The sequence below is a fragment of the Doryrhamphus excisus genome, linkage group LG15 (genome assembly GCF_037039965.1).
Source record: "Doryrhamphus excisus strain RoL-2023G ecotype Guam linkage group LG15, RoL_Dexc_Guam_v1.1, whole genome shotgun sequence".
Taxonomy (NCBI): domain Eukaryota; kingdom Metazoa; phylum Chordata; class Actinopteri; order Syngnathiformes; family Syngnathidae; genus Doryrhamphus; species Doryrhamphus excisus.
Window position 1 is genome coordinate 9,424,465 of NC_136371.1, and position 12,397 is coordinate 9,436,861.

At 42.8% G+C, this 12,397-nt stretch overlaps 1 protein-coding gene across 3 annotated transcripts in view; it reads left to right on the plus strand.

Annotated features, from left to right (window-relative positions):
• The first annotated feature begins 6,765 nt into the window (after positions 1 to 6,765).
• pard3ba (par-3 family cell polarity regulator beta a) overlaps positions 6,766 to 12,397 on the plus strand; it is a 98,020-nt gene continuing 92,388 nt past the window's right edge. The window contains exons 1-2 of one of the 3 annotated variants that reach the window (XM_078796409.1): positions 6,766 to 7,195; positions 11,446 to 11,547. In XM_078796409.1, coding sequence (XP_078652535.1) covers positions 7,079 to 7,195; positions 11,446 to 11,547 — 219 coding nt within the window. In that variant the 5' untranslated portion in view covers positions 6,766 to 7,078. The remainder of the gene's footprint in view (positions 7,196 to 11,445; positions 11,548 to 12,397) is intronic. The other 2 variants (XM_058050741.2, XM_058050744.2) reach the window with 2 other exon arrangements.

Sequence of the window (12,397 nt, forward strand, 5' to 3'; positions counted from 1 at the left end):
TCTGGAACATGAGAGTATGAGAACTCAGGCGTGCAAATCAAAGTAGGATCAATCTGCAATCTTCTGATGAACTAATTATGCGGTAATTGTTCCGGTCTAGACCACAGATCCATTGTATATGTCTCTTTGTGTCTCTCTGCTGATTGTGAACGATAATTGGGTTTTTTTGAGTGGCAGACACTCTCTTCTCATTCGCCCTCTATTCACCAGAGACAAATTTATCTCATGCTAAACCCTAAGCTGGTATGGAGACCTTTTAGAAGGGTGAGTGACGCATTGGGATCTCCAATGCATTTGCAATTAGTGCATTTGCATAATTTGATTGAGTGTTTATCATCGATGAATTGCTTTGTCTTTCTCCCCTCTCGGCTCTCAGCTAGCGTTCCTTGAGAGGGGAGGCCGACTAGCGGCGGGTATGGACGCGGCAGGACTAGAGAGTCGGAGTCAGGTCAGACGAAACTGATGTAAGTGTGATGCCAAGGCTCCCCTCTTTGACCTCGATGACGTAACCTTTGAAAAGGCCAACCTGCACGTAATCAAATGCAACGCTTGGTTTCGGATAATCAAATGCAACGCTTGGTTTCGGAGAGTTTTTTCTAACATCCCATATCAGGAATTACGGTTTGCTGTGACATCACAGTGAGCCGGGCTTCCTTATATGATGTAGCCCTTTATTCTTGTCACTTATACAGGAGTACAAGCGAAATAGTGCAATCATCCGTCCATACATATAGAACATACTATGCAGTGAGACAAGGGGTGACAGGACGGGATGATTGGGTGATGAAGGGGGGGAAGAAGGGGGACAACACTAGGAGAGGGGAGGGAAAAAAACAACAACTCCAAACTAGACTCTTAAATGAAGGAGTAAATGAAGGTGTTATATGGGCGTGCCTGGGTAAAATTTTGCACACCTATTTTTTCTCTGTGTGGAGTTTGCATGTTCTCCTCGTGAATGCGTGGGTTTTCTCCGGGTACTCCGGTTTCCTCCCACATTCCAAAAACATGCTAGGTTAATTGGCCACTCCAAATTGTCCATAGGTATGAATGTAAGTGTGAATGGTTGTTTGTCTATATGTGCCCTGTGATTGGCTGGCCACCAGTCCAGGGTGGACCCCGCCTCTGCCCGGAAGATAGCTGGGATAGGCTCCAGCACCACTCGCGACCCTCTTGAGGATAAGCGGTAGAAAATGAATGAATGGATGACGGATCTGACTCGCAGACGTTTGTTACAAATGCCATCTGATGGGCAAGACTGCAAAAAAATTGGGTCCAATCAGAAGCCAAAAAATGTGGATCGAGACAGGCATACTTATTATGTATCTGTTCCGCATTTATTTATTCATTTCCTCTTCTTCTATTTTCTTGTTCTCCTCATCTCTCCTATCTTGCCTTGTTTGTTATTTTTCAAGCGAGGTAGCCAAGAGCTACTTTTTGCCACTGAGGACTTGGCAAGAGTTGCTTACACATGGACTGAAAACCTCCTGTCCCTGCAGTATGGCCCCTCCCAGTAAAAAGAAATCCTTGAAAAACAGAAATATTAAAGAGAGAGGTGTTCTTGAGTAAAAGCAGCAACAATTTGTGAGACAATTATGAGCCGCAGACAGATAAAAAATGACCATTTGAGAGCCATTAAACGTGTTAGCTATGTAGCCTGCCTCGTCTGCGCCGCTCTCCTTTACTTAATTCTTTCTCTGAACCCTGCTCCCTGCACCAAACCTTTCTTCCTTTCAAATGTAGCCCCGAATGAATCAATGCGCAGCGGGCCTACCTCGCTGTGATTAGGCAAGACGTCAGGCTATGCCGCCGGTTGCCATGGTTTCCAGGAAACAGCCATTTCTAAAACAAATCTCCTGCCAAGCCTTTGATTGACGCAGAATAATGAACATAAATTAAAGCAACTTTTTTTCTGTATGGAGATGCTAAAGCACACAAGAAACACTGTTAGATTTATTTCCAGAGTATTGAGTACTTCCATTGGCTGCGTGATACAGTATATGTATGTGTAACCTGCATGCTTGGATGTAACAGAGAGCAGAAGAATCAAATGTTTAATGAGGTGTGTGTGTGACACTTGACGAGCCCCTTTGCAGCTTTCACCCTGATGAATGTGGGAATGTGTTTCTGACTCGCATGTGGAAATATGTGCGAGTGTGTTGGTGCGAACTGACACCCTCAGACAGATTCCTTCCTCGCAAACTTGCTTCATGTTTTGTCTGCAAAGCTTTTTTCCTCATATAAACTAAAAATGAAGCTTTTGGAGCAATCATGTTTTTTTTTAAAATATGAAATATGAATTGAGCAAATTGTATGTGTTTTGTGACCCAAATTAGGCATCTTCAAGAATAAAAATGGCTACAGGAAGTAACACATAACAAGGAGGTCAGAGGACGCTTTCAAAGAGCTTGTGATTATTATATTATTATATTCTACACTGGTCACTATGTGTGAGTAATTTTACTGTCATGTTCGGTGGGACACACAAGATCTCCGGCTTTGTATCTCACAACAGGCTCAAGCTACCTTTGCAGCCATAATCTATGCCAAGCAACACACACTAGCGCAAGTTTTATTTATTTCTTAAAACTGCTTATTTTCTCCTATTATGTCCACTATATTGGGTAATACAAGTGCAAAAGTCATTATAGGGGTGTTATTTCACGTCTAGAGAGCTCTAATAAGCAGGTATGCAGGTTTTCTATGCTGTAACTGTAAAAATATTTGATTTGTAAATAAGGAATCTTGACCCTGTGATTGGGTTGCGACCAGTCCAGGGTGTACCCCACCTCTCACTCAATCACGGTTAATTGCATCGACACACTCCTGTAATAATTTCCAAGAAGTGGGATTCCTAATTTATATATCAAATATTTCTGTAGTTACAGCATAGAAAACCTGTTTACAACCTTTTGGCGACAGTTTTGAACATTATTAGAGCGTTCTAGAAAGGAAATAACACCCCTATAGTCACCTTTACACTAGTAATTGTCACGCCCTACCATAACAGTGATTAGGTAGCCTTGGTGGTATTATCATGTTCCTTTGGTTGTACTGCTCACTAACTCTGTTGTCCCTTTTATATTTCACTACTCCCACCTTGGGCGGAGCCACAGGACGTGCCACAGCTGTTTTGCATTCAATTTCCCCCATTTATACCCACCTGTGGCGACTGGATGGCACTCAGCTATTGTTCTGGTCTTCACGCCAATCGCCATCACGTTCGTGCCTCCCTGTTTCATCGGCAATCCCGGGTGTCCTCCAGTCGGCGTGGACTACTCCTGCTGCACGCCCTGTGGCTTCGCAGGTCCCTGTTGGTATTTTCATTTCCTGGCTTACACCCACGCCATCTTTTCTTTCCTTTGGTACGCCGTTGTCCTTGGTTACCCCTCTTGTTGTCATGACAGAATATTTAAAGACTTTAACCGCATCGACCACGGTGTCCTCTGCATCCTGGGGTCCGAATCCGGTTTCTACCGCAACGTCATCACAGTAATATCCAAAATAGTAGACATAATAAGAAGCAATAACACATATAAGACATAAATAAGACTTGGGCGGACAGGAAGTGACATTGTGTTTGAGAGTTGAGTTTAGTAGTCCATGTTAGGGATTATTGTGTCTGCTGTGGGATAATTTAAACCTGCAATAAAAGCCTCTTTTCTGACAGAACATTACAGTAACATTACAGTGTAGAATACTGCATATCATCACATCTTCTGAATGCTATACTTGAAAATGCTTAACAAAACATGTAACATATGCTTAAATATGCAGATTTCTGTTTTTTTACTAATGGCTATTGTCAACCACAAAATAGTAACATGTTTTTTGAGAAAGTAAAGCCATGAAATTTGAAGCATGAGGTGGCGAGGGTCACAGTTTAAGATTTATGGAGTATTTTATTAAAAATAAACTTACGATAGTGCCCCACTGGGATCCAAGATCATTTTAAAAGCGCCTGACATAGCAGGATAGGGCCCCTTTCAGCAAAACATTTAGTTTTTGTGGCCTTTTGTGGCAGTTTTTTTTGCATGTTGGTTTACAAGAGAACTTCCTTTTAAATTTGCTGGTCTGTACTTCTTCTAAGTGGTTACAATGTGCTTCTAGTTCCGTTGTTGAAGAGAAGCACTATTAAAGGAGGGCCGATTGCCTGAGGCCCAGGTTCTGCCATCATGACATCCAAAAAAATTGACAGGCTACTTTTCTGCGTGATCCTGGATGCTGATTCTTGACTGATAATTGTAAGCTGCGCAGCAGGAAGAGAGAAGAAAGTCGCAACTATCGACTGGCCTCGGTCTCAAACCGAACAAAAAACACAGGAGCAGTGGTGCTGCCGCTGAGAACGTCAATTTTGCTCTTTAGAAAAGGGGCACTGCTAGAGAGTGAAAGCAAATCAACATGATTATCGACCCAGACAAGCCTACCCTGTAAATTGCACTCAGAGAGACGAACAAAACAACAAAAACCATCACTGGGCTTTATTGACAGCAAGCACTTTGGTTGGCACACCTCACTTCCTGACAGAAAAGACCCAAAAGACACATTTGATGAAGTTTGCAGTATATTACATCTTTTTATTTCCACTGTTTGCATCTCACATGACCTGATGTTAATGATGGTGTTAATGAAGAAAACGACATCAGTCAGCAAACTGTTGTTCCAACAGTGCAGAGGCATTGTTGTCAAACTAGTCCGTTCTCAGGACAGACAGACACGCCTTTCTTTGTCATGTAGGAAGAGGAAGCTATATAATTTTTTCAATAACTCAGCTGTGTGGAATAACATGCTGCTTTTTCACCTGGAACAGAGAAAACATGCTCAGGCCTCTCTGTTGTGGGCCTCTTAAGCAAACAGAGTTGATGACGAAAGCCACCTTGAACAAACAGTAAAGCTTCTCTCTTAAACAATGCCACACGTGATTCCGTGAGGTATCGACTGCCTGTGTGTGCGCATGCGCATCTGGTTCTTCAACGTGATGGCCTGGTTTGATTCCTGTGTCGACTGTCACAACCAGTAGCTGAAGCGGAAAGTTGCCAAGTCAAGCTATAACGCCCACTTGGAGGCAGATGACTGGATTAGCCTGCTGCTGTGTTTAATGTAACTGTCAGGAACACATGATGTGTCCCACGAGGTGGCGTACGTGGTGCATGACGGGTTAAACCCTCTCACGCCTTCTCTCCTCCATCTTCGCCACTTGTGGCGGTGGGAGGGATGGAGGCGTGGGTTGTGCCGTGCTGCGCCAGTCTGCGCTGCTCTCCAAATTTGCAAAGTGCGCCGGCCACACCCCGTTGGTGCGGCGCCCGGTCTACGAAATTAGAGCCCTTGGTGTTGTAATCAAGCTAGTGGGAAGTGGGAATCAAATTATCATCTGTTTATCCAATAGATTTAGGAATTTTTGTTCACAAATAATATTTATCTTTTGAAAATATTGAAATGCACTATGCACCTACCACTGGTATTTATGCTTCCGGCCTTACGGTTCATACTTGCTGTTTGTTTGTTTTAACCAAATCAAAAATGAAAAGTGTGTCCATAGCCTTAAAAGTACTTAAAAGTACCAGACGACCACTTCATGATCAGCGCTTTGTTCTCGTCATTCACCCTCCTACCCCCACCCCCATCCCCACCCCCACCCCACCTTACTGCTTTCAGATTAGCGGGGATGAGAGGAGTTGGAGCTGACAGCCCATCATTGTTCTGTACATTTTGCATGAATAACACTGGCAGCGGAACTAATTGCTCATCCCAATTACAAATCCATCCGTTGTGGTGCCTTTTCCCTGATTCCATGGTGAGGAAATTCCCCAGAGCACAACCTAACAATATGCAGGAGTAAGGCACAGGACCGTGTCCGCAGACCATTAATATCAGAAAGAAATTTTCACAACACACCTAATAACATGAAAGGATAGTTTCATTAAAGTGTACAATGTCTCAAACGCTCATTTAGGAATGATTTCAATACATATTTCCCCCCCAAAATACATTTTTAAGGATGCCACCTGTTCCCAAATGTGGGTACTACTGAGATTTTGAAGTGAAATACGTATAAATGAACTGGACTAGTGGTTAGCATGTTGGCCATCAGATCTGGAATCCCTGGGTTTGAATCTCTGGGTGTGGGTTTTTCTGAGTACTGGTCCAAAATGATGTATGTTAGGTTAATTGGCGACTGAATGTGGATGTGAAAGGTTGTTGTGTAATGTGCCCTGCGATTAGCTGCCGACCAGTCTAGGGTGTACCCCGCCTCTGCCCACAGTCAGCTGGGATAGGCTCCAGCATACTCTTGCGGCACTAATGAGATTAAGCTGCATATAAAATGAACAGCACAGAATTATTTTGATGTGTTTATTGTAACCAGGACCCACAAAATGTAACGCGAACACTTATTATAATCACTTAGTAAAATATATTCATATATGTGTTTTGTTCTATGTTTTTTTTTTCAACCAAACATGCTTTTCTCTAGTTAGGTCATACTTGGATGAAAGAAGCATTCCACAGGGGGCACGTAACTGAAAAATATACATATATCAAAGTGACACCTACTATAAAGTCTATAGTTTGGAGCAAGTGGCATTTTATTTAGTTTTTAGGTAGTATTTCCCGAGTAATGAAGGGATTAATACCTAAGATATGATTGGCTGTCAGCAAGGGAAGTGATTTCCTGAGTAATGAAGAGATGATGCACCTGAGATATATCCTGAGATATGATTGGCTGCCGGCATAGGAAGTGATTTCTGAGCAATGAAAAGACGATGCACCTGAAATATGACTGGCTGTCAGCGGCAGGAGTGATTTCCTGGAACGCCGCTGTCGCTGTGATTTCTTCCGGGTTTGAGTCGTGTTTATTTTGATTAGGTGTAACAAGCCAACATGACGGGGAACGCTCCACAGGTGGCTGCCGGGTGTTAGGACCATGTTTGGCGTGGATTTGCACACCTGTGTGCCTCGGTAGAAGCAACTTGAAGGTGATCCCATTCGGACCTGATACACCTGTTGCTCCATTTTGACGCGCAACGAACAGGAAGAGCAGTACTGTGGACTTTTACCCTTTTTAATTCATTTTTTTGCTATTATGAAAGTCACAGTAACTTTTGGTGACACAGCAGTGGTTGTTCCGTGTAAATCTGGATGGACCGTCCGGGATTTAGTGGACCAAGCCACGCGGAGATACCGTAAGATTTTGGATCAGGTAAACTGCAACTCGTAAATTCAATTTGAAAACGCCTTATTGTTTGTTATTGTCTACGAAGTGCCCTTGACAGGATAATGTATTGAACTTGTGGTGTCCATTCCTCTCATTCTTTACATTTCACCCACTGCCGCTTGTGTACGTCATGGGTCACGTGACATGATTTGGTTCAAGAAATGTTGCCAAGTGTTTTGTGTGCAAGTGAATTGTACTCTATTTGTATACCACCGCTCAAATGTGGTGTTTACTTCCATTTTAAAACTTGTTTGCCAGCTGCCAACTCAACCAGGGTGTATTGTCAGTCGGCGTTTTGTTTATAGTTTTCACAAGATGTGACCAAACAGCGTTCATCGACGATGCAACACTTGCGAAGTCGAAGTTGCCAAGTGTTCGAAACAGGAAGTTTGCCTTTAAAGTGGGGGGATTGCGCATGTTTTTCACCTTGGTATCGATGATGCTCATTATTGCCGATACCGACACATTTTACTTGAACATTTCTTTAGATCTTTTAATAATTTTGCCTGTAGTTTGTGGTAATTTATAAGCTCAGCAAAACACAGTAGGAACATTTACAAAACTATCCACACACACACCTTTGTTTTCACAACATTTAATACAACAACATATGAATGTAAAATCTAAATAATACAATGATTTGACGTTATTACATACAGTTGTTTGAGCAGTGCAAAATAATAAACAAAGTTAACAAAGATAGTTGGACCTGGAAAATCATCTGCGTTATGATTTGCAAACATTGACCACAGTAATCGAAAGAGTAAGTCGGGCCGTCATATGATTGAAATTTATTTTCAGATCAATCACATTGTGCAACTGAATTAATCAGGATTAATTGCCATTTGCAACTATGTCTGAACTATGCCCGTTTTTGTATTTTTTTTTGTATTTACTAACAAAACGATAAATCAGATGACATGATTATATTTATTTGTTTGTACAAAGTTTTCCAAAACCTCCCAAATGTTGTAATCAGCTTAACATTAATCATTGTGCTGAGCTGACCTTTTATCCGTCTGAGATGTTGTGTGCTGTGTTAAGTTGATAGCTGGCCGACGTGTTTCTTCTCAGTGTGGATGTGAGTGGTCCTGTCCGTCCACCTGGACAATAGCTTCCTCTAAATGCTCTGGTATCTCAGTGGGCAGGTGGAAGTTTACTGTTTAATGCCTCAATGTGGTCACAATCTGGGATGTGTGCGGCAGACAGAAGGCTTTGTCCTCTGAGTGATGGGGGATTAGGATTGGTGACAGGTCCCACTCTTATCGTCTGGCTGCTCCCCTTCATCCCGCCCGAATGGCCTTTCCCTCGGCAAGTGGCGGGGCGACAAACAACCTAGATGGCGCCGCACACACACAGACACCTGACAGCCCACTCAGCCCACGAGTCCCTGTTGATTCTGAAGCAGTCTAAATGAGAGCGCCGGTGATTAGAATACACCCGAGGCCTCGATCGCTTTTCACCAGGCGTGTTAATTAGCAGCTGCGGACGCTGACTCAACTGCCTTTGGCCTGCTCCTAATGGAGGCACATGATCATGAGGACAGTGCAGCTCTGCCAACAACATCCACTTAGCACCCACGTAAACTGCACATCCTAAGGACAGTGTCAGAAAGCTGGGTTTAATCGCTGAAGCTGTGCTGTTTTATGGCCACGCCGAGAGAGCCGTCTGCAGTGTGCATCTCAGTGATGCAGCATAGACCTTGTTAATGAGATGTTTACTTCACTGGGAGCTTGCCTGTGACTTTTCCTAAGCTCTCACTTCCTCCAAAACTGCCAAAGCTTCAAGCTCACTGCACACGTGTTGTCACTGTGGTGGGCTTTCAGCCATCTTTGCACTCCTGCTGTGCGATGATGATGATGATGGTGATGGCTTTTTGTTTACTGCATTCCCTATCTGTGAAGGGAAGCAGTATTTGCTGCACACTATAGTGCCTATATGCCGCCACTTCACGGCTCGCCAAACCAGCCATGAGCACTTCCTCACAATGTATGTGGAAGTGAGATGCTGCCCTGTGTGGGCTGGTGTGTGCATCAGAGATTAGCCAAGGAAAAAGGTGGTGTGAAAGTGCCTTATAAATGCTTGCTTTTGTGCAGTTTCTCCTGTCGTCTTTTGAGAAGATACAAAATGGAGAATATGAAGGGGTGTAATTCAGGGGTGCCCACACCGCACCTTTTCAGACTGCAAGCTACTTTAAAATGATGAGTCCCAAAGATCTACCGCCTACTATAAACTTGTAGCATCCATCCTGATTTCTGATTTTTTTGTTTCAGATCATCAAAGAAATGTAAATATTAATCAATGACAACAGAGCTGAACACAAAAGGCAGTTTTTCAATTAAACAATTTATTAAAGAGGAATTGCACAAAAAAAATTGTCCATCATTCACAGACCTTTTGTGAAACATATTTTCTATGCATTCTAAACAAGTTCATATGAGCTATCTAACAATGGACATAATGGGAAGTACCTATTTAATGTTAAAGCCCTCACAAAAAAACCCTCCAAAATACGCCAATCGTGTCCCATTTTAAATGGAACTGTCTGATATCTAGCAAAAACTCCTAAATGAGAATGTCCGGCCATCTGTTTGTGACCTCAAGCTGAAACCAACATGGGTTCTGCAGCAGGACAATGATCCAAAACACTCCAGCAAGCCCAACTCTGAATGGCTGAAGAGAAACAAAATGAAGACTTTGTAGTGGCCGAGGCAATCCTGACCTTAAAGGCCGCCAATGTGGCTGAATGACGGCGCTTGTGCAAAGGAAAGTAACAGAAAATAACTGAGAAGCACTAGTTTAGGCACACAAGTTGGTACAATGATATGCAGCCAATCAGAGTAGATACTCAGTTGAATTATCCTTCAGGATACCATAGTATTGTGTAAAATAGGTAGTAGAATGGTTACCACAGGATTGTTTTTTTTTTTTTTTTTTTTTATTCAATGGGACTCTTATTGTTAAAAATCTTTCTGACTGAGGCGGAGATCTCATTGCCCACCAGAAAGAAATGAGCAACGGAAGAATGGTGGCCTTCAGGTTCGACCGGTTTGTCCTGTCTTGTGAGGTGTTCAAGCTTTGCCCGGATGTTGTTGCTGCAGATGCAGTGCACAGGTTACAACGTGTTCCAACATTAACTCAGTGGTCACAACATTAAGCACATAGCCAATGATGCAAATGAATGCTAAAAATTACAATTACACTTTGAACATGCCTTAATGAAAATGTCTATTTATTTGTTTCTCCTGAGTTCAGTGAAATTGGCAGCCTGATGTACAATGTGAGATATTCATAGACTGTCAACAGAACTCTAAGAGATTTCCCAATTACTTTAGAGCTGTCACCATTTTCTGAAAGCTTATTGAATGAAGGTGGTGATGTAGTAGTCCATCCTGGGAATGTTCTGGCTTCTGAAGAGGAGCTGAATGTCCTTTTGGATCTTCTGCGTGTTGGAGGAGAATTCCTCCATTGTCCAAGGTGGTGCCCCATGTATTTATATTCCTCAACATGGTCTTCTGGCTCACTGTGAATGCGCTTGTTGGAACACTCTTTTTGGTTTTGCTGACGTCTAGCTCCAAACATGAGTCATCACACCAGTCCACATGGGTTCTTATGGGTTCATTCATTCATTTTCTACCGCTTATCCTCACGAGGGTCGCGGGGGGTGCTGGAGCCTATCCCAGCTGTCTTTGGGCCAGAGGCGGGGTACACCCTGGACTGGTCGCCAGCCAATCACAGGGCACATATAGACAAACAACCATTCACACTCACATTCATACCTATGGACAATTTGGAGTCGCCAATTAACCTAGCATGTTTTTGGAATGTGGGAGGAAACTGGAGAAAACCCACGCATGCAAACTTCACTCCAGCGTGGGATTGAACTTAGCTAATTGATCTCCTAGCTGTGAGGTCTGTGTGCTAACCACTCGACTCAACGACTGCAAACAGCTCTAAAGGGTGTGTACACTCTGAACTCTGTGATAGTGAAACCACCCTGGAATTTGACGGCAATGACTTTGACCACATAACTGAAAAAATAGATTGTTTTTCCACATTCATACGCAGCACTTGCTAAACACATCTGAGCCATTAATGGTTATTTTTGTCTCATCTTACACTGATCTCAAGTCAACAATGTTTTTGTATCGAACATTTTCCGTCTCTCCTTTGATGTGCATCAGCTATAATGGATTTGTCAGTCTCTTGTGATTAAGTGTAACTTCTCTGTGCAGGATGGGAGAAGTGCTGTAAATACGCACCACCTGGAGTACACTGATGGAGGCATCCTGGACATGGATGACCTGCTGATGGACCTTGTGGAAGACCGGGATAAGGTGAGCAAAGGATGGGCTCTGCAGTGACACTGGGGTTTGGGTTCAATTGTTATGTTCATGTCCACAAATATCCTTTCAGGTTGATAAGAATAAGAATCTTGCAGATGAAAGCTCCCTGAAAACATGGAGGTGTTTTTATATATTTTCTATAAAAACAGATTTGCACATAAAAGTGACTATTTAGACAGCGAAAAGACTAATTCATTGACATTTGAACAATTACACAGTATCTTTTGTTTTTAAATAGCTGCAAGTTTACCACAGTAGCTTCAAGGAAAGGACGTAACAGCTGAATAATAGATTTGGAAATGTCTTCACGGCTTGGATAGACGCTTTTGCAATTGCGTGGAACAGAAGCATAGTTTTCGGAGACAGTTTGGTTGTAATAAACAGATATGTGTTTTGATTGTGACTCACAGATTTGAATGGTTTCATTCACGCCCTCCATCTCCCTATGTCACATATGTGGTTCTTCACCAACAAGTTAGCCCAGTGCGTCACCCCTGGGGGGTGCACGGTGAACCGTTGGGGGGGATTTGTCATACTCTGCATGCAATTTGACTCTTGAATACACTTGGGTGCTTCACTGCTCTCCATTTTGTTGCATTTTGCTGGTTTCAGTGTCAAGTTCAGTCTGTACAGTACAGAAAAATAAATACATATTATCAGTTTCGCAGTGCGGCGAGCGAAAACATTTCTGTCCACCAATGGAGCAATGACAGAAAATAATTGAGAACCACTGACGTCAACTGTCTGTTTTTTTGGGTCAATTATAAGCAGTGCTTCGCTTCCGTAGAACCTTCACTGAGGAGGAACTGTCGTATTTACCTTTTGTTTCCATACTCGCTCA